The sequence below is a fragment of the Phasianus colchicus genome, chromosome 11, assembly GCF_987193195.1.
Source record: "Phasianus colchicus chromosome 11, bPhaCol1.hap1.1, whole genome shotgun sequence".
Taxonomy (NCBI): Eukaryota; Metazoa; Chordata; class Aves; order Galliformes; family Phasianidae; genus Phasianus; species Phasianus colchicus.
In genome coordinates this window covers 12,414,735-12,436,261 of record NC_143446.1, presented here as the reverse complement: position 1 = coordinate 12,436,261, position 21,527 = coordinate 12,414,735, and the positions used below count along the sequence as shown (strand labels likewise).

The following is a 21,527-nucleotide window of genomic DNA, read 5'->3' as shown; positions in this document are numbered from 1 at the left end:
ACAAATTTGGTAGACACTCAAACCAGAAAGCTCCAGCCACATCAGAAACATGAATTGCTCTGCATAATAACTTAAAATAACGCGCTGAATCCTATAGCTCATGCACAAAGTGCCAGCAAATCCTTTCCAAATAACAGTGCTGCAATGGGTAGAAGGCCCAGTGGGCTCCTATGAATGCAGTTCTAGATTTTCCAATAAAAAGATGGAAAAACACTGTTTATGATGCAGGACCACAGTGGACCTCAACACAGCAATAGCAGCACTGGGCATTGGCCTGCACACCCAAGCTGTACAAAGCACAGCACCAGACCAAAGCCTTCCTTTACTCAAATGGTGCCATAACCATGGATATCCCTGCAGCAGTGTTCTCTAGAGGAAGGTTGGGCTTCCATCCTTAGGTGGTCGACTATCATATTAGTGCAGTGGGAGCACAGCCTCTGCTTCAGTCCTAGAAAAGCTTCCTACCACTGAATCATCGCACAGGCAAGAGTTAACAAGTCATGGAGATAAATTTGAGCTATTTATACAGACAGCCCTGTTATTACGAGCAAAAACAATGCATTAGAGCTGCTCCAAAATGTTTGTGAAGGGTAAAAGTCTGTAATTCTTTAAGTCAAGGCTTCAGTTCTTCAGGATTTGTTAAGGAAACACAGCATAGTTATTGTTTTGACACCTCAGAGCTCCAGGCTGTATTAATGCTAAAACTTCCCTCCAGGCAAGAGGGGCTTGAAGGAGATGTGATGAACCCCTCTAATCAATCTTCAAATTAAAAGCAGCTTTATTTCTGCAGCAGTTCGTTGCTTATGGAGCACCTTCAGAACTTGCAAACAAACAGCTTAACAGGCATTAAAATTGCCTTGAGTTAAAGGGGGAAAAAATAGGCAAGCAAGCGTGCCCATTTTCCATTCCTGAAGACAAGGAGCATAAAAATTCCAGAGAAACCATATTTGAGAGTTTTTCTGCAGGGCACGTTTAGATCATGGGTTATTTCTGTCAGACTAGCAAGTAAAATTAAGCCGTTCTGCATTTCCGAGAGTGCTGTTGACACTGGAGACTGCACAGCCCTTGGGCATGAAGCGCCCCAGTGTGCTGCACAGACAGCCAAGGGTCCCCAGGCTCAAGCACCTCCTGCACACAGCACTGGGGTGGGTCCCGCCTGTGTGGGGACAGCCTGAGAGAACCCAGCTCTGTGAGGAGCCTGCAGGCCCAGCTCCAGCAGCCACACCGGCCGTGGCAGCCATGTTGGCCGTGGCAGCCATGTTGACCAGGCCTCACTAGGCCCCACGCTGGGCCGTGCTCCCCTTGCAGCAGCTGTGCTGTGTCCCAAGGGAGCCTTAACTCTGCAACGCTCACAAACTGCCCCTGGCTCAGGCAGTACATGAGTTTCCTGGGGACAGAGCCCAGGGGAGGCATTTCTCACCCCAGCCCCAAAAACACACCGGCTGCAGGGTGACCAGACTGCAGGTTGGCTGCTGCCATTGCAGTGCAGCCAGCAGCCCCACAGGTGGCTGTATGCAGGATCAATAGCTCTTGTATTTTTCCTTTCTAACAGTTAATCTTGAGGGGGGAAAAAAATGAATTTCAACGTTTGGAATATCAAGGAGATGCTCAGCACTCCCACAGCCTCTGGGTAAGTGCCGTGCGTTTTCACACCCATCACACTGCAGCCATCAGAGCCTTTAAGTACAACAGCCTCTCTGAGGAATTAAGATGATGAGGGAGTTATAAATTCAAAAAAAGCTCCTTCCTGACGTGTAATAGGTTAGAGTACCAAATAGTTTGGAGGTCTTGCACTGCTAACATAAAGCATTCCTGGGACTGGCAACATTTTGAGTGTTTAAGAGCATTTACTCAAATTAAAAACATTTTAGTGATCCACTTACTTGAATTCAGGACATATAAGTGGAGGGATCATGGTGAGCAGCAGGTTATATTGCCTGAGTTGAATATACTGTGGTATAATAGAGTGAAATATGGAAAGAGGAACATCTGCTGTGCCTGCCCTATGCCCAGCTTTTTGGTGGCTTTCAGACTGTTCCCTTGGCTTGGCCTAGGATAGGAACAGGCAGGATCTTTGCAAGGGATATAAGGGATATAAGCTAGGAGGATATAAGCTGGAACAGGAGTTACCACCTTTTTTTTTTTTTGTTATAGCTCCTTTCTTCCGGAAATTGTTGGAGAAACTGCCATAATTACAGTCACTGTACTGCCAAAGCAGGGAATGACTGCAGGAATGATAAGAAATATGCCTAAAATTAATCTGTGGTTAATCATGGTCTGCTGAATTATGGCTGATAAACCTACTCTGTTTCTGTCTACATTACTCTCAGCTTACTAAGTACTGTGATAGATTTACCATTGTAGGGAATTTTAAAATCAACACTGGATGCTCTGCTGAAAGCTATTCTGTGCTTCGAGCAGGGATTTATTCAGGAGAGTCCTATGGCCTATCTTATGCAACATGTCTAATTAGATAAGTTAAATGCTCCCTTCTTGCCTTGCATAGAAGATAGATAGAATGAATCATGATTTGCAATATCATTACACGTTATGTAACTCTAAAATTATTCCATATACTGCATTTATACACATGGATGATTTTTTTCCCCAGTAGAAGTCAAAGAGCAGCTATAACTCCCCACATCTACAATATATAATGAAATAACAACTATTATTTGTATTGAACATCTAGAGAACAAATGTATAAAACATGCCTTTTTTTTTTTCTTCTTTTTTTTTTTTTTTTTTTTAAATAAACAGCAGAGTATCAGCCTTTGCATCACTTGGCTTAAAAGCAGTGCCAGATTTATCCCTCATTTAACTCTGGAGAAGCTAATTGATTAATTTTGTCCTCTGATCCTCTGGTAGTTAAATAACCACTTATATAACTAACTGTTCAAATTCACAGTTTTAGTCATAGTGTCTCCGATGTGGCCTGATGTTACAATGATGATGGATGATAATGAAAATATAATAGCAGGTACCTTTCCCATTATAAAAGTACTTGTCGCATAGGTATGAATTAATTGAGTTTTGCACAGATGTAGGGGTCAAAGAGGACCCAATTCAGAGAAAAGTATGTTTATACCTGTCATGATTTAGCCTTTATAAATATGCATTGCATCATTCTATTGTCTTCTTGGTACCTTTTTTTTTTTTTGCTTTTATTAAAGCCTTCCCTCTTAACTAATCTAATAACACACAATTGAAACACAGACAAGATTTTAACACCTTCTCCTCAGCACTTCACTTTTCCTGCAAGTGAGTTGAGAGGGTCAAGCAGAGCATGAAACAATACTGAGAATGAAGCTGAGCTTTTAGAGCAGTTAAAAGGAGAACTCAGAAGGCAAATTAAATTCTTTTAAAGGAAAAAAAAAGTTAATAGTGTGTGCATAAAACTGAGATATGAGAAAAGGTGTTAACGACTTCTCCCAGCTCACTTCTCCTGTTACTAGATCCTTTTCTCACTACAGCAGGATATGATACACAGACTGCATAGTACTGCCTTTCAGAAAGCTTCTAAGATGAAACATAAAATCAACAGATAATATTGACAGGGTATGCCTCAATGTGTTAGTTCTTTTCACGTTTGAGGAAAAGTGTTACTTCTGAGAGCAGCTGCCACCAGGTCCATGAGTAATACAGGACTCCAGTGATGTAATAAGGCCAGAACAGAGTTTCTGCAGAAGCCCAACATTGCTCTGCACTGTTACCTCTTGTACTTCCTTTCTGCCTGCACCTCAGAACAGACCGGGGACTTGGGGTTTGATTCATAATCCATCAAGCATGCGTGTTCTCGTCTGCAACTGCTGGCAGCCTGAGAAATAGGATGGGGGAGCCAAAGTCCCCACTTTACCTGTTCTTATATGTGAATATTGGCATAGTAGAGATCCTACAGACTCATCAGAAGGAAGATTATCTAGTTGGACACTGTAATATCAGGGTGCCAATTATTTGAGAAGGTAAGAAGAGGTCATGCTGATAAAGTGACAGCTATGCTGTGGAGAAAGCTAAGAGTCAATTTAAGTGTACCAACAAGCAACACAATTCTGGGGGATTGAAATGCCAGACACAATTAGGGAATGTGTCGCATTAGAGCTGCACTGCTGACTGCCTGGCCAGAAGGGCACAAGGAGGAAGATCACAGGGCATCTGAGCACAGTGGTCACAAAAGCAGCAATGCTTCAATTAGCCTTCTATCAACTGGGTAGTCACAGTGCTGAAACCAGATTTTCAGCACCATTAAGACCTGCTCAGTGAGAGAACTCCCAGGGAAGAATCACATCTTGCCTTGGTCCTGGGTTGGGCACAAGACCCTCATTTAGAGCACCACTCCATTATTCTTGTTGTACTGCCATAGAAGTGACAGTAATGAACTGGAGTCAGCATCTCTGCAGGAGAAACAGGAGCCAAAAATCCACTACAGAAATGTTTAATTTCCAAAAAGAAATTGACGTAGAAATAAAGAAGCTTGTTAGAAAGGAATTTAAAGGGGTGACAGAAAGGGCTGTAGGTTCGCCTGAGGCATAGAGATTATTTAGACCTTGAGCTGAAACACAGAACAAATGCAGAGCAGCTATCAGAGCAGAGTGAACAGGACCAGTACCAGACTGACACGGTTAAATAGCATGGTAAAGAAAATGAGAAGGCACCCTTTAAGAAATTAAAGAGCATTAAAAATGTAAAAATGGGAAGCAATGTATTATAATTTTAAATTGAAGTTACCATAATTTTCTTGTTCCACATGAAAAGCAGTAACTTGCTAAAGGCATAATAACTACTAATAAACCAATTTCAAAAGGCATCAGGAGCAGAAAGCCAGAGAGTGGGTAAGGCCAAGACATTATGAAAATACCGAAGAGAAATATTAAATTAAAAAAAAGATGCCATAACATGAAGTCCACTTGTACCATTTATTCTCCATGGCATATTTCTGCTTTGAGAAAAGACTTCAGAGTTTAACAGCCTCATTCAACCCATTATTTCATTAAATTCTATTCCATATAGCAGAACCACAAATTCTGAAGTCACCTTAATGTCCAAGAATTAGCAGAAAATGACGGAGATAGACAAGACAATGACTGAGAGAGCGACTCAAAAAAAAATCCTGAGCCTTACAGGACTCTGCAGACTGGAAGACAGCTTCAGAGTGGGGGACAAAAACTGTCTCCAGAGGTCTAATTCCTAATATGGCCAAGAATAAATGTGTACGTAAACGCGGCTGTGCCGCAGCAATCTCTGCCTGCTGGCTCCTCGCTTAGGACAAAAGAACCGACACGGTTTCCAAGGTGAGGAATGTTTGGGTGGTATTGAATCACATTAGAATGAATAATGGAGTTGCTCGTAGAAAGTAAAAATGACCTTGAAGAATTAAAGCAAGAGCAGAAAGACTTTCAGCCTGATACCTGGAAGCTGGAGGCAGCGGCTGTAAGAGATCCTGTTGTGGTTAATGCGTTGGGGTCACTGCCAAAATCTCTTTGTAGAAATTCCTTTTAGGATATGAATGCAGAAATGAAACAAATGATTTGCAGCAAGCAGGTCACTGAGTTCCAAAGGATAGAGAACAGAAAAATAATGTTATGCTTTGGCAGTCTCCAGCAGAGATGGTAGATGGCTGGGAGAAGAAACAGCAGTTAAACCTCCTTGATTTCACAGAATCACAGATTTAAACTCCTCCAAGCCTCTGGATGCTGAAGTCCCTTCTCTGCACCAAAGCAAATGCTGATCCTTGCTTGTTTGATGAACACTTTGGCAGGCAGCAAAAAGTAACAACAAGAGCAGCACGGCAGAGATAGAGACAGTTCCTACAGATACAGACAGTTCCTACAGATACAGACTAAAGCTGTGAGGAAGGGCAGGTGAAAAGCAGCTCGGAGCTCTTCAGTTGGATTTGTTGTGATGCAGTCCTAACTGCTAAATGAGAGGGAGCAGAAAGGGCAGGTAGGTTTTTGGATGGAAAGCAGGAGGAAAGGAACAGTACTGCACTGATACTACTTGAGATTACTGTCAGGACAGAAAGATCTCTTCAGGAAAGCACTGCACTTTAAATATGTCAGGAAGCGTAAGTGAGCTTCACCCACAGAGCTGTGTAAGAGGAGGGACATTGGCACGGGTTTGGTGTGGATGATGGGCTAAATACAATCCCAGCAGCACCACAGATAAATGTTGCTTTGGAAACTGTAGAAGACTGTTTGCTTTTCCAGCTGACTCTTAGCATTTGGTGTTGGACCCAATAACAGAATTAAAATTGTTTTCACAGACCAATAAGGCCTAGGACAATTTATAAGATTTGGCATGGCAATTCTAGAAACATCTAGAGAACACAAGAAGAGAAGATTTACTGCACGCTACATGTCCCTGTGTGTTACATCTGACAGCTATTTTGGGGCAAGGCAGAACCTTTAAACGAAAGGTGATATGTTTGTGTGTGGCCATGCTGAAGTATTTGGATGTGCTAACTGCAACTCGGGAACAAGCAAGAAGCTCCAAAAAGATCCAACTTATCTTGAGGGACAGCGAGGAGGAATTCCCATTGGTGGCAATGAAACTGAGACAGCAGAGGACCAGCTGACCCCCCAGCTATGCAGAGGGCTGCAGATTTTTTAGGTCATGCTCATATTAAATGTCGGGGTTGCCAATATCACAGTACCTTGTGTAAAGTTAGGTGAGAAGAAGAAACCATTCAATTGGTCAACAGAGTACGATTTAGCAATTCTGGAGCTGACAGGAGCTTGTGATGGTGCCTATCTTACAAATCTAAATCTTTCCTTCCTTTGAATGCATACAGTAGTGGTTTAGGAGAGCTTCTGGCACAAATGCACCAACAGCACAGGAATGGCTCATTTTAGCAGAAGGCTGAAAGTTCTCTGGAGATAAACTACTGCATCACCTAAGAGGGACTGCTAACCAGGATTAAATGGCTGGGATGTTTTCTTGCTGTTTATAAAGAAGGGTTTATATTTAGAGCAGATCATACATCCACGAAGCTCTGGCATCCTGAAGGAAACAGTCAGGTGGTTGTCTGATTTCACCATCACAGAGAGTTCTGGGCCACGTGTGGCCAGGCTGATGCCTTGTCCAGATGGCCTCATTAGTAAATTCATTGCCAGCAGTGCTAAGCAGGGGAGAAAGAACTCCGCTGCTCAGGGGAGTGAATGTGCTCCAAGAGGCATCTGTTTCATCTCCCCCCATAGTTTGCAAAAAGTGTCATCATTCCTAAACTGACCACCAAGAGAGCAGACTTAAAACAGAAAAATGAGGCTTCAGGGCTGCCAATAGCCTTCTTTGGTCATAGCATCAGCACAGAGTGAGCCTGGGGAGTTACATGGCTCATAAAGTCCTCTGAGCTCCTCAGAATGTCAGCAATAGAACTCTTTGTATTGGAATCTTGTAATTCAGACGTTAGGTAATGCAAAGGGACTCTGAGCAGAGGAGCAGGTTACAGGATGTGATATGCTCCAGTTACTGTACCAGACACTTTGAAAGGGGATTATGGAACTAAGTGCTTTACTGTCAATATACAAAGATCATAAAAACCCTTCCTCAAACTAAGGAGGAGTTTTTTCAGCTAAAAGATGGATGGGTTTAGAAAAACAGTGCAGGAGATGTGATACTTACATTGCTAGCCAAAGTCCTGCAGCTCAGAGTACACAGTGAGCTCAAAGCCAAAAGCATTAAAATGATATTGTCACCAACATTGCTATATGAAGGAGGCTGAGCAGACTCCCACTAAACACTCTCTCTGTTGTATGTATGATGTTTGGGCTCCTTCCAAAAGTGGAGATTAACTGAAGACGTCACTGCTAATAAATGCTGGGGTGATGATCTTTTGTTAGAAACAAAAATTAGTCTCCTGTTCTTTTTTTCCTTTGGTTATACGATTTGATATAGAAGGAAAACCCTGCCTAAGAGCCTACATCATTAATTTTGATCTGTAATTCTCAGTTTGTTTATCCTTGTTTTGCCAGGCTTGATCAGAAGAAAGCCTTTGTGATTTATTAGCAAACATTTTGCTTTGAACTAATTCAGTTTGTTTCACAGAATCATAGGGGTCGGAAGGGACCTCCAGAGATCCTCGAGCCCAACCCCCCTGCCAAAGCAGGCTCCCTACACCAGGTCGCACAAGTAGGCATCCAGGCAGGTCTTGAATATCTCCAGAGAAGGAGACTCCACAGCCTCCCTGGGCAGCCTGTTCCAGTGCTCCGTCACCTCACCGTAAAGAAGTTCTTGCACACATTTGTGCGGAACTTCCCATGCTGCAATTCCTGGCCGTTTCCCCTTGTCCTGTCTCCACACACTGCTGAAAACAGTCTGGCCTCGTCACTCTGGCCCCCACACCTTAGATATTTATAGACCTGGATCAGGTCCCCTCTCAGTCTTCTCAAGGCTAAACAGACCCAGTTCACTCAGCCTTTCTTCATAGGGGAGATGCTCCAGGCCCTTCACCATCTTTGTGTCCCTCCGCTGGACTCCTTCCAAGAGATCCCCATCTTTTTTGTACAGAACTCCAGATGAGGCCTTACCAGGGCAGAGTAGAGGGGGAGGATCACCTCCCTCGACCTGCTGGCCACGCTCTTTTTGATGCACCCCAGAATGCCATTGGCCTTTTTGGCCACAAGTGCACACTGCTGGCTCACGGCCAACCTGTCATCCACCAGGACACCCAGGTCCCTCTCTGCAGAGCTCCTCTCCAGCAGCTCATCCCCAAACCTGTACCAGTGCATGCAATTATTCCTCCCTTTCTTGTTTCTTCCTTGACCCATTTTAGGATGTTATATGGTGAGATTTTTGTTCTTGTGGGTAGGCTGGGGTAAGTCTATGCACAGTGACACAGTTGGATGGAGTAGAAGAACAGATTTCATCTACTGCTACTGAGAAACAGCACCAAAGGCAGCAATACATCTTTTGAGTAGTGTCATTACATTTGAAATATTTCTAACAATCAGATCTACGTGTCCAGCCATACACTGCCTATTTATTTGCTATTCATATTCACAATCCTCTCTACTCCATTTCAGGCCAAACAAGCTCTTTGCCCGCAGCAGCGCTCTGAGTGACTACTCAAGTCTGAGTGACTCCCAGGTGCTCTTCGGCTCCCAGTTCTGCCCAGAGAATGTGCAGTCAGCAGCACCGTTGGAGCTGGGTATTGTGGGCCAGCACAACTCCCAGGACGTGAGTTTTGCTCCCTCCTTCAGCCCTGCCCAGGCACACAGCCACCATCCAAAATTAGCGGTGAATACTGAAATAGGCACTAACGTTCACCAAATCCAGTTACCTTCTGATACAGAAAGAAAAGCATACATTTACAGCAACTAGACAGCAGCCCGGTTAGCTAAAACAACTATCATTTCTAATCAATGATCATTATTGAGATAAGCATTATTTTCTTTGATTCTTTTTGATTACCAACATAACATGAAGTTAGTCTCAAGCTAAAGTCTTTAGACTCCCTAGGTAAAGTAGAATATGTCATCTATTCTTTGAACAGTTCTGTGTTAATTGTGATTAGCTTTCCACAAGAGCAACAGAGGTATTCAGAAGTGTTCAGTTCCACTGACAGAAAGTTACCTTTCAGTACTGTTGTTGCAGCAGATCCCTGAATGCTCATGGATGAAAAGCTTCTATGCTCAAAATGTTCTTCCTGTAGCACGTGGCTTCTGATGTTACCAGCCTCACTAAAATAGCTCCTGCACCACTAGCAGATAGTGCCAGATCCAAATAAAGACACCTGGGAGCAAAGATTAGAAAAAAACAGTCATGCCAGCTCCATAGCCCTAGGCAGCCATTCAGTCCCAGATCCTATCCGCTGTCCCCTGCACTTTGCTGAAGAGCTTGTCCTTTAACTGTGTAGCTTTTCATCAGATGCAGGAAAGAAAATTCACTCTTCAAGATGAAAGAGCATTGAAACGTGTGAAAAACTGAGCTACAGTCTGATGATGCTTGGCAGCAAAGCCTGTCACCTAGCAGGAAATTCAATAGGATTTTCTGTAGATTAATGTACAGGGAGCTCCCTGAAATAATTTTATAGTCTGTGTGTTAAGCATGCAGGGAAAAATATCAATGCACCTGATGACTGCAATCAACTGAAAAGAGTCAGGATGAGGAAAAAAGCCCAAGTTTGAAGAAATTCAGGTTGGGTTTCAGTTCCACTGGGAGCCACACAATCATAAAACCGTTAAGGTTGGAAAAGACCACTAAGATCATCCAGTCCAATCATCAACCCATTGAGTCCATCTAACAGGACAGACTCAGTGAGCAATAACCTCATGACACTTCAACATCCTCATCCAATCTGTAACATCCAATCACTGTGAACCATACCTCTAAAAAGTACTTGGTACACAAATGGTCTTTGCTAATTAACATTCTGATTATTTTTATACCTCAACATTTTTTCTTTTTTCTTTTTTTTTCTTTTTTTTTTTTTTTGTGCAACAGAGCGAGCCCAGTATTTTTACCAAATACCAAGCAAAACCACAGCTATTTGATGAAGATACAAGAGAAAAAGGGTTGCTTAATTTTGGTGCAGGACAAGGGAAGAGAGTCCTGGAAAATTTCAAAGCGAATAACAACAAAATAAAGGACAAATACGATCGGTATGTACCCACTGCAAACTTCCTGTGAAGTCTGTTATCACTCCCTGCAGCTCCTCTTTAAAAGTTATATATGGCATAGCTGCATATTTCAGGTTTTAGATAATCTCTCATTGCAGAGAGTAGCAGGATAAGAGAATAGGGTTTATTTGCAGTGAGAGTTGCATAACGCTTCCAGCCATAAGCCACAAGGAACAACAAAACTATAACCTGAATTTACCTTTGTCTTCTTTCTCTAGTCAGCAGGGGTTTGTTGGTTTTTTTCTCCTGTGTTGATTCTCTGTGAAAGCCTGTGGTTGTAAAAAATGTATTGGGACTGATCAAAGGGACTCCTGGTGTGACATTTACCTTTGAGACAGGTGAGGAGAAAGCCAAGTACACTTGTGTGCAGAGGAAGATGTCATGATTGTAACGTAAACCTGCACAAACCCCTAGAATTTTTCTTGTATACAGGATTTTTGTGTGTTTTTTATAACACACGTGTAATTTGATGATGAGCCCTCTGTCAAGCATTAAGAATTAAATGTAGCTGTCAGACCTCTAGGACTTAAGGATTAAGCCAATATTTTCAATCTCAGAAATGAAAGATGGCAAGCTCCCAGCACACCCATAAATAATTCTTCATTCTGTACATTTTGTAAAGTAACATTCAAAGTGAAACACATTTTTCTTAAAAGCCTTTAATCAGATCAGACTGCACATCTCCTTCTCTTCTGCAACAGGCACTGTGATTCTGATACTGCAAAAATGTGATGCTCTGGTGCTTATTGGAAAAGTGGAGGATTTTTGTATTTGTAACCGAATTGTGAGGAATGAACATACATTTTTAAATGTTTAGACAGAAATCTTAATTATCCTCTACTTCTTCTTTAAATTAATTATGCTTCTTTCCATACTACAGATGCATCTCAGATTTGAAGCATGCTTATAGAAGTGGCTGTATTATCTCTTAAAAAAAAAATAATAATAATAATTTATCCATTTGTATCTCCTGCATGTTTGATGATCAAAATGAACTTATTCTTATCATAAAGCTGAAAAGAATTCCAGCGGCCTACTTCTCACTGTTACACTCTACCTGGCCTCCACCTTTTTGATTGCTGTAATTTGGATGACTAAATGATCAATTTAAAATGACCCAAAACTCCAGAGAGGAAATAGGCTGGCACTGTGCTTAGCAACACTCCGTGCATTTTGGCTTGATAGGTTAATCATGAATATAGCCTGGTTCTTGATAGGCTCACTCCACTCCAAAGGATGGATAACAGAAACCACAGGCGTAATCTCAGGAGAAAAGGATTTGTGCTGTATGTTCTTCCTTTGTTGATGCTGCAGCTTTTCCCTATTTTCCTGCACAACTATTTTAGCCCAAATATAATATGTATGTATCTCAGCAACTGGCACGTCACCTCCACCCAGACTGGGTCCTTCTGGACCAGACAGCACAGCAACAGCACCCAGCAGCCAACATGCAGATGTGCAAACAGGCCTGGAACTTCCATGAGAGGCAGAAATGCTGGGCCAAGATGAGGAGAGTTAAAAAAAAAAAAAAAAAAAAAAAAAAAAAAAAAAAAAAGTATATACATGTGTGTGATGTATATGTGTATATATATATAAACTTTTCTTTTTACTGCGATATTTTCAATTTCTGACTACTTCAGTAGCTTACATGTCTGTCTTAAAAGCCAGAAACACAGCAAGTATAAACTGCTCTGTCTTTTGTTTTTTTCATTTTAGAGAAGTGCTAAGCACCTTTATTTCCAGCATCAATGACAGGCTTCAAGGGGTAAGTTAATTCAAATTCAGAGCTCAGGAGAAGGAAGAATTAGAAATGCTACTCAACATTCATCTTCTCTCACTTTCTTCACTGATATTTGACTTAGCTTACTGTTTGCTGTGAGCACACAAATACTCAGACCAACAAATGTCAATGCTTTTGCACATACCATGCTCTTTGTGGCCAATCCTTAGGGTTACAGGCCATAGGGCCTTGCCTCAGAGTCAGCAATGGAATTTCTCTGGGGCTTGGGAGCAAGAACAGGCTGCAATGGCTGTCTGCAAATACAAAAGCTTCTTTCCTTCTGCCTGAAGACAGTACCTTTCTCTCAGGAACAAGTAATCCACTGTAGAATCACAGTCTGAAGGTGAAAGTCTCTTCTCCCCCCTAATTTTTATAAATAATTTAACTGTTATCATTAGTGTTTTTTTTTTTTTTTTTTTTTTAACAGATTAATATATTTATCATAAAATAACTTAAGACTTCTGCAATCCTTCACTTGTCTTTTGAGCCATTCCAGGTCTCTTTTGGGGTTGCAACCAATGGATGAACAAACTGTTTGAAGTGACAGTTGCCCAATATTCTGTGGCTTTTAAGGCTGCATTTTTGCAAACAAATAAAAGACAACGTATAATTTTCTCACTTACCTTCACTCTTACAGCTGCAAGCATGCTTGGACAAGATTGAAAAAGAGTTCAATTCAAGAAACAAATCAATTTCTGTTCACCTGGAGACCATTTCCAAGACACGTGAGTCCCTTCAGTGCTTCTGTTAACAGCAGAGGGCACAGTCAAACTACTGAATGTCTCCAAGCTGGGCTGAAATAGGTGACTCATGCCATTCACAGCTGCTCCTCGTAAGGGTGAAGAGCCAAGAAGGGCTCACAGTCACAGCATGGGTTTGGTTTTTCCATTCTTGTTATACTTACCCTTTCTCTGCTCTCTTCTGTCAAAGAATTTAGGTGCTGTATGGTCAGACACCATATGTGTATAGATAAAGGCACCTCTATGGTTTTGTGATCTCCTCAAACATTTTTAGGCTTTATCTGATACACTAATGAAGTACTCACTAAAAATACTGTTGATACTTATATCCTATGTTTCCACATCCAGGTTTTAAGGTTTTCTCAAGTTTTCACTGTAGTTTGCAGTTTTCTGTCTCTGGTACTATTCTTCTTAGGTGAAAAGCAAGTCATGAGGTGCACTTGTACTGTGATGAAAGGATGATCTTCCAGAAAAGCTAATAATGTAAAATTCTTGTGAACAGCAAGTACTAGTCACAGCAGTCTTTACTGAGGGAGACTGCTGAAATTGTTTCTAATTTGACTTAGATCTGAGCTTTTGAGAGTAGAGTAATTTTTAATTGTGCCATTATTTTTTATCAGCACTGTGTTGGGACTGTGCTCTGTGCAAGAACAAGGAATCGGCTTCAAAACATGTACAAAACGTGTGATATACCTTTTGAGTTCAGTGGAAAAGACCTTCACAAAAGCAGTCAAATCTTATCTGTGCAGCAAAATGTGGCTTCTAAGATGCATAGCTTTGACAGTTGCCCTTTAAATCAACACAGCCCTCTCAGGCAAGAGGAGTAGAGTCTGATGCATTTTTCACAAGGCTGTGGTAGCACATGTGTTCAAAATATCAATCTTGTTGGGGCAAGAACACTCCCTTGCTGTGCTTGGCAAGTGCTCTTTGTGTGGCCTCAATGTAAGCAAGAATCTGTCTGCTTTGGCCAGCACAGCAAGCTTCCTATTTGCGTTTGCCCATCCCCTAGTTGCTTCAGTGTCTCAGCTTGTCCACTCTGAGGCAGGACTTTGCCTAATTTCATACACCTCTAGCACAGAAACTGTTGTCATGGCACTGAAAATTAAATCTATTGCTCATGAATCCCCCTCGTCCTTCTCTGCCATTTGCTCATCTGCCCTGTTTTTTCTCCATAACCATTTTAAATAACTGTGCCTTGAATGAAATGAGAAACCTCCCAGAGGTGCCTGCTGCTAGATTTTCAAAGCAATTGAAAAGAGAAATTGGCACTTTCTGTAATGTATCATGCTGCAGAATGTTGAATATATAATGAAAATCATCACACACTCCACAATGTTGTTCTTTTTATATTTCTGGGAGGTTCATCTGTCACTGGTTAATTGCTGATAAACACTGCCATTTGACTGGTGTCACGGTGATGGATAATTAAGTTCCCACCACATAAATGCCCACACTTGTGCCTTGAAAAGATCCCAGCTGAGGTAATTCCTTCAAAAAAGCCATCTAAAATTCCTAAACTCAGCTGACAAAGAACTAAATTCAGAGCCAATGAAGCACTGAATAGCAGTGGTTGATGATACAGTACCGTGGGATGTGGGTGACATGGTAGAGGTGTTAAGCAATTGGTGGCTGAGGATTTGACGTGAGGAGCTGAATGCAGAAGATGACGAGGCTCTCTTCAGAGACACAAGTTGTACAACAGGGCATTCAAACAATGCTGCAAAGTAAAGAAATCACTTGAAATTAAGTCCATTCTCATTAGAAGCATTTCAGGAGTGTCACAGGCCTCGTTTACAGCAGTGAGCAGCACGTACATTTGGCAGAGTCTACATAGCCACAGTGTGAGAAGAAAACAGAAAATATTTTTCAAAATATCCTTCCAAATGCTGTTGTGCTAGCATGCTCTTTGCAATGAGATAAAAACTGTTCTCTTTTGTGCATTTGTTCATATGTGCATGCACAGCGGATAGAGCTGCGTCTGGCACCATCAGTGAGATAGCATTTGCCTGAGCAGCCTTCAGAGAAGCACAGCTGCTCTGTTCCTTGCACACATCTCAGTGTGCTGTGCACTGGGATGTAAAGAAGGAAGCAGACCTGTGTTCTCAGTTCTGCCTTGTAAAGAGTTTCTCTGGTTGACTTGCTGGCTTACCATTTGCTCGCTCTTTCTGGTCTCAACCGCTGTAACTCATTTCTTTTTTTATTTTCCTCATTTTCATTTATATACTCACATTTATATCAAAGCTTTCTTATACATATATATACAAATCCTCATATTCACAGCTCAGCCCCCTCTGAACTGCCTTGCTTTTCTGGTATCTGTCATTTCCAGCTGTGACAACTCACAGCAGCCGTATCCTCTGCAACACTTCTTTGCATCTTCCCAGTGAGCACACTGCTGACAGTCTGCCCCTCCTGCCAGCAAAGATGGTGAATAATGGGCAATATTTCCCTTAGAGAGGTACAAGCCAATGCAAATCTCTGACAAAACCCAGCACTGGGCAGCAGGGTGGGCTTACTGGACGGGCTCACCTACTGCCCACCCTGAGGACCTGCAGCATTCTCTCTCCTGATGGATTTCACATTCCTTATGTTATTAATGCAAACCAGCAGCATTCAAAGACAATGGTATAGCAAACCCAACCATAGCAACATTCCAGGTTGGAAAAAGCTGTTTGGCTTGGAGTGAAATACCTGAAGAGAGGCACAAGCCCGTGCATAATCCACTCATTAACTGAGTAAAGATTTTTCCTCTATGATTGAGTTATTCAATAACCATCCACTGCAGGGTTTATTTGAAGAAGACTTTCTCTGAGGCAGCTGTTCTTGATCTTTTTCAAAGCCAAGAGGTTTGACTAGCAGGATCCTCGATCTGATATACCTCAGCCATCTCAATGCCTTTTTTTTCTCAGCGTAGATCAACACCCATTTCTGTTGTGTTTAATAATGTTTGACAAGTCTGAACGCTCCTTGGTGCAGAAGGCAGCGGGGGAGGAAAGTGCCCCTCCTCCGTACTGAGGTTTTTCTGCAGAACACTCCTACATGTACAAATGGAGCGCGTTCCAAAGGCTGTTGGGAGCCTGCCCGCAGCATGCTGTGCTGAGTCAAACGTATGTACAGATCACAAGCCCAGAGGATGCAATGCTATTTTTAAACCGAGGATACCACACTGAAGAACAAATAGACAGGGGAAATCAGAAAGCTTTAAAAATAATTCAGAATTAAAAGAAAACATATGGGGAAGAGCATCAAGCTGAGGTAAGCCTTCCTTGTGTACAGCTGGAATGGGTTGGAGTGACGTGAGGGGCTTTCTTCGCTCAGTTGTTGCTGCCTTCCTCCCCTCAGTGGGGCTGCAGGCCTGCAGGGGGCCAGCAGCCTCCCAGAAACATAGTGCAAGTAGCACTTGGGTCTAACCAGGGAGATACAGACTCTGAAAGGAGCCACTGAAAAGACCTCTTCCATCATTACAAACCCACTGCACAAGCCGTACCTCACTGCTCTGTGACCCAGCACACAGCCTTGTGTCACCTGCTGCCTGCCCACTGCCTCACCTGCACCCAGCTCACCGAGGCAGGTTCCTGCAGGACTGGTCCGTGAGTTTGCCCCCTTCTGCCACCACTCTTCAGAGCCTTTATGCACCTCACAGTTTTTCTTGTATGACATGATTTCCAATGAAAAGCTTTGTTTGAATCTACACAAAGGCCACTGCATTTGCCTTTGTCTAACAACTCACCTCTCTTATCATCGAGTATTGCATTAGTCAGGCACAATCTGCCTTTCATGAAGTCTTGTTCTGTTTTGTTCCATTTTCCTCCATATCTTTGACTGCTCTTTCCTTTAAAGTCTAGTTAAAACCTTGGGCAGCATGAGAACAAACCTGCCAGCCCATAATTGCTCACATCTCATTCTTTTCTCCCTTCCAAATGTACCTTTTCAAAAGTCTCTGTTTTTACACGAACCTAAGCATGTACGATCCCTTCTGCCCGTCTCTCCTTAATAGTTTTTAACTCTGGCCAATTCCATCACAAGTTTGACAGAAGGGCAGAGCCACCAAGATAATTAAGTCCCCACAAGCTTAATGAAAATAGCAGGGCAGGAGAAGAAGTGATGCTGAGCACCGTGCGGTGCTGCAGCAGGGAAACAGCATCCCTGGGGTGAGAGGAGCTGCCCTGAGGAGCTGATATAAATACACCATGTGCAGGAACCTCTTCAGCAGGGCTCTCAGCTCTGCAGACACCACAGTCAATCAAACGTATTGGATCTGCAGGAAAAGAGGATTAATTAACTGCAGAGCTCTTGCAGCCACTTGTTGGAACGTCACTCTGCACTGATCTTTCTCTTGGGCACACAGCAGCATTCCAGGACTCCTAAGTTTTGGTTATCCCACCCAGCTGGCTTGGGAACACTTTGTTTTAGGAGGGCCCTGCATCCTGTTTTGGGAGAACCAGTGAGTGCTCTGCCCCAGCCACGCATCCACACCTTCCTATGCTGTTCAAAGGGAAGAGCAGACATGGTTAGAAAGCATCTCTTCCTCTGTTTCATCATTTATGGTTTTAAAGGAATACTTCATTTGGATATTAGGAAGAATTTCTTCCCAGAAAGATGTGCTGGCACAGGCTGCACAGGGAGTGGTGAAGTCACTGTCCCTGGAGGGGTTCAAGGAAAGGGAAGATGTGTTACCAAAGGACATGGTTAATGGGCAGCATTGGTGATGGGTGGACAGTTGGACTGGATGATCACAGAGGTCTTTTCCAACCTGAATGATTCTATGATTCTATAAGATTGCTAAGGATCTTCCCCCCTCCATGTAAACTGTAAACCAGGCACATTGTGGTCCCTCTCCCAGTGCAATCTTTGTTTACCTCAGACTTCCTTGCACTGAGCTAACCAAGTGTTCCAGCTTCACGCAGCCTTTCATCTCCAGCTGCCATATTAATAGAGCACAGTAAATGAGATTTGGCCTGTACTCAGCATCTTATAAATTCCAAGTGCTTTGCATTAAGCATGTACCCCACTGTTCATTGTTTGGTGCTTGGGGAGAGCTCAGCTGTGGTTGCATAGCACAGTGAAGTATTTCATGCCAAGCTGTGGCAGAAGTAGCAATAGTATTGATAGTGCTTTATTCACATTTACAAATGAAAGACCAAATGTGTTTTTTATTGATTTGCCTGTTTAGTGCAAGATGCTCTTCAAAGTCACAGTGACGTGGTGCTGAAAGCCCTGGAAGATAAAAGCCAAATGGAGCAGGCACTGCTGGAGATGGAGAGGAGGCTGGCGGCTGTAAGTGGGGAAATTAATCTTTTATTCTGAATCTTCATTCCGAATTTCTCCAATTTCTTCAAAATATTAACTGAATATTAAATTATCTTCAGACAGAGGCTTACAAAGTAGACCGTTTCTATTGTAATGAATGGGGAAAGCATATTAAAATGCAAATTCTGAACCACATACTAGCTGATGCTTACCCAGGAGCCTGTACACAGTGTTGTCAGCGCTGATGGAATTGTGGTCAGAGAGAAGGGAGCCCAACAGTGCCCTGTGGTGGCAGGCACATGGTGAAGCACTGCTTTCTTGCTCTGTCACATGCCCTTGCTGGAGATGGTGCAGTGCATGCCCACTTTTGGGTCACAATAAATACGTTTCACATAGAGTGGTACAAATCGCTAAGATTGGGTCTTAACTTAAAGTGTCTCACTGATACATGGTACCAAAGTTTCCTCTTTGAATCTTATTATTGTACTTTGTAATGCATTGTTTACTGCTTCTGCTCACTGCTCCCCCAGAAAGATGTGGAGATTTTGGATGTGAAATCCAGTGTCCTGCAGCTGAAGGAGGGACTGGAGTCACTGCCAGTTCAGCTCAGTGACAACCACCTGAAACTGTGTGAAGAATTACGCTCCCTGAAGCTCCCCAGTGCCTTAGCTGAGCTGCAGACCTTCATAACCAGTGCCAAAGTCCCCCCCAGGACGGTGGATAACTCCTCCCAGACCTCGCCTGGCACATGCCAGGACTGTGCCCCACATCAGCAGAAAGCACACTGGCTGTGCTACCATGGTATGGGGGGCTGCAGCTCCTTGGGTCTGTCTGCTGCGGGGAAGCAGCACAGAGTCACTGGGGACGTGACACCTCGGGGTGGCCTCAATACACCTTCTGAAAGCAAAGTCAGCCCCGTTGCTACAGCTGTGTATGGCGGGGAGGTGGAATCTGCTTTGGTAGCACAGAGCTGCTCTCACCATCCGTGTGCATGCAGTGCTAACAGCCAGTTTCTGGGGGATGGTCGGAAGAAGCACATTCCCGTACTGCAGGAGATATCCCCAGTCACTCCTCTGAGGAAGGCAATCCGCAGAGGTACCGGAGGATTTAAACCCATGACACCATTGCAACAGAGACAGCCTCAAGCGTGCCATCTCTTTGTGCAAAGCAACATGTCTGGGCAAAGAGATGGGAGCTCGTCCACAGACCAGGAGCTGGAGAACATAGCCGTAGGGAACAAAGCAAAGCTGAAGCTGGGAAGGATCCCCTGGAATAAAGTAATGGAGAGGAAGAAAACATACCCTGGCAAGAGAAAAGGGGAGCTCGCCAGGTGTGCTGACGGTGGGCTGAAGCAAGTAAGAGCAAACAGGATTATCGGGTTGGGAAGCACAAGAAAAAATTCCTTTCCCAGATATACAGTTGCTCTCAGTTTAGCAAGCTCTAACCCAGTTTCTGCAGCTCCCCATCAACAGATGCTCAGCAGTGCTCAGCCCAGGCTTACAAGGAGTTTCCTGCCAGTGCCGTGCTCCAATAAAAGCATGCTCCAACTTGCAGACCAAAGAAAGAGAAGTTTGGAAAACAAAAAAAGAGTGATAGTCTCCAGTGTGAGAAGGGATTTCTGGGATTCCTCTCCCCAGGAAAGTCTGTTCTCCCTGTGCAGAACAGGTGAAAAACAGGAGAGCTGCTCCTCAGGCTCCACCAACCCATGTCCTGGCAACGTGCAGGGCACAGAATGTTGCTCCCTAGTTTTTGATAGTGATTATTCAGATTGAGGGGTTTCATTTTCAAAGCCTCCTGTGCAGACATGGCTGTCTCTACTGCTGTTTATTCCTCCTGTTTAGTCTCCTGCAGCTGATGTTGGGAGCTCCTGTTGGGATTGCTGAGAAGGGCTGAGTGTGAGCACAGCCCCTTGAAAACAGACAGGGCTCCTGCCTGGCGCCCAAGCATGTCACTGCCTGCTCACATCCATCTTCAGGGACAGCGTAGGATCTGAAGCTTGGAAAGCTGCCTGGGTCTGTGTTATTTTACCCCCCAATAGAAGTGCCCTGGGCTCTGTTTACTGTTGTGTTCATGCAGCAGAGAAGTGCCTGCACTCAGCTGAGACTTTCCGCCCTACACCTCTAATAACGTCTTTGTAGCTGGAGGCTTTCACTCCTTTCTTATTCGTAGTCTCTGTTTTGGTTTCTATGCCTGAAAGTTCTGACTTTTGGCTCCCTAGAAAGTAGGGGTCTTTTTCTGGCTGGTTTTGCTAAGGTTAAGACTTGCCCCAAGAGCTGTTTCTGAGCTTTGGGTGGATACAGGCTCGGCTGAGGAAAGCAAAGTCCCAGAAACCCAGTGCATGGACTGCTGTGCTTCTTCTCCCTTGAGGCTGAACTTTGTTTCAGGAAATTCAGGATGTTGTTTAGTTTCTGTCATAGTAGTCTCATGTCTATCTTCATGAATAAAGGACGTGTCCATCTTAAACTTTTCAAAGATGACTCTCAGACAGAAGCCCAAAGGAGCAAAGTTGAAATTCAACACCTTCAGTATCTGATGGATACTTCTCATCTTTTAGATGTAGTTCTTTGGCTCAGGGTCATCCCAGTTGTGCAGATGTTGAGTGAGAAGGGACCACCTCACCACCAGCCTGGGATACATGGCAGCTTGAGCCCTCGGCAACCCCAGGAGCAAACAGAGCAGATCTTGCTGGGTCACCAGCCATGGATCTGTTTCCACAGCTTCAAATATTTTTGCCCTTTTGATCTTTGATCTGAGCTGCAGCTGGTGAAAGAAGCGTTTCAATATTGACACAAGCGGTCTATTGCCACGAACCCACAAGGCGCAGTGCTCTCATCCTGCAGGGGAAGGCTGGGATCGTTTGTCTGGCTTTAATAAACCCGTTGTTTCTTTGCAAATGTCTCATTTCTCTGTACTGGTGTTTTTTTTTCTTTTCAGGAGAGGTGATATCCCATTTCAGCAGGTGAACAGACAGCGTGACAGCTGCCCATAGCCCTTCTTCCTTTTACATTTCCCTTCTGCAGCTGTTCTCCCCAGAGTGCAGCAATTTGCAGTGGGTAAAACTCGCTGTGGGGGGCTGAGGTTCTCACACGTTTTGGGGATAGGAGGACTTGGTGCTCTCCATTCTGCACTGCTGCCAGCCTGGCA

General features: G+C 43.5%; 1 protein-coding gene across 3 annotated transcripts; it reads left to right on the top strand.

Annotated features, from left to right (window-relative positions):
* Positions 1 to 7: 7 nt before the first annotated feature.
* On the top strand, positions 8 to 21,499 carry IHO1 (interactor of HORMAD1 1). Of its 3 annotated transcripts, none has more exons than XM_090148290.1 (8): positions 8 to 379; positions 1,553 to 1,630; positions 9,018 to 9,171; positions 10,438 to 10,595; positions 12,330 to 12,378; positions 13,031 to 13,118; positions 18,307 to 18,410; positions 18,914 to 21,499. In XM_090148290.1, the coding sequence occupies exons 2-8, from the start codon at positions 1,575 to 1,577 to the stop codon at positions 20,153 to 20,155; spliced, it is 1,851 nt and encodes a 616-aa protein (XP_090004416.1). In that variant the 5' UTR covers positions 8 to 379; positions 1,553 to 1,574; the 3' UTR covers positions 20,156 to 21,499. The 3 variants fall into 3 exon arrangements, with proteins under 3 accessions (XP_090004416.1, XP_090004414.1, XP_090004415.1); XM_090148288.1 differs by having other exon boundaries at positions 8 to 1,145; XM_090148289.1 differs by lacking the exon at positions 8 to 379 and adding an exon at positions 1,082 to 1,464.
* Positions 21,500 to 21,527: the final 28 nt, after the last annotated feature.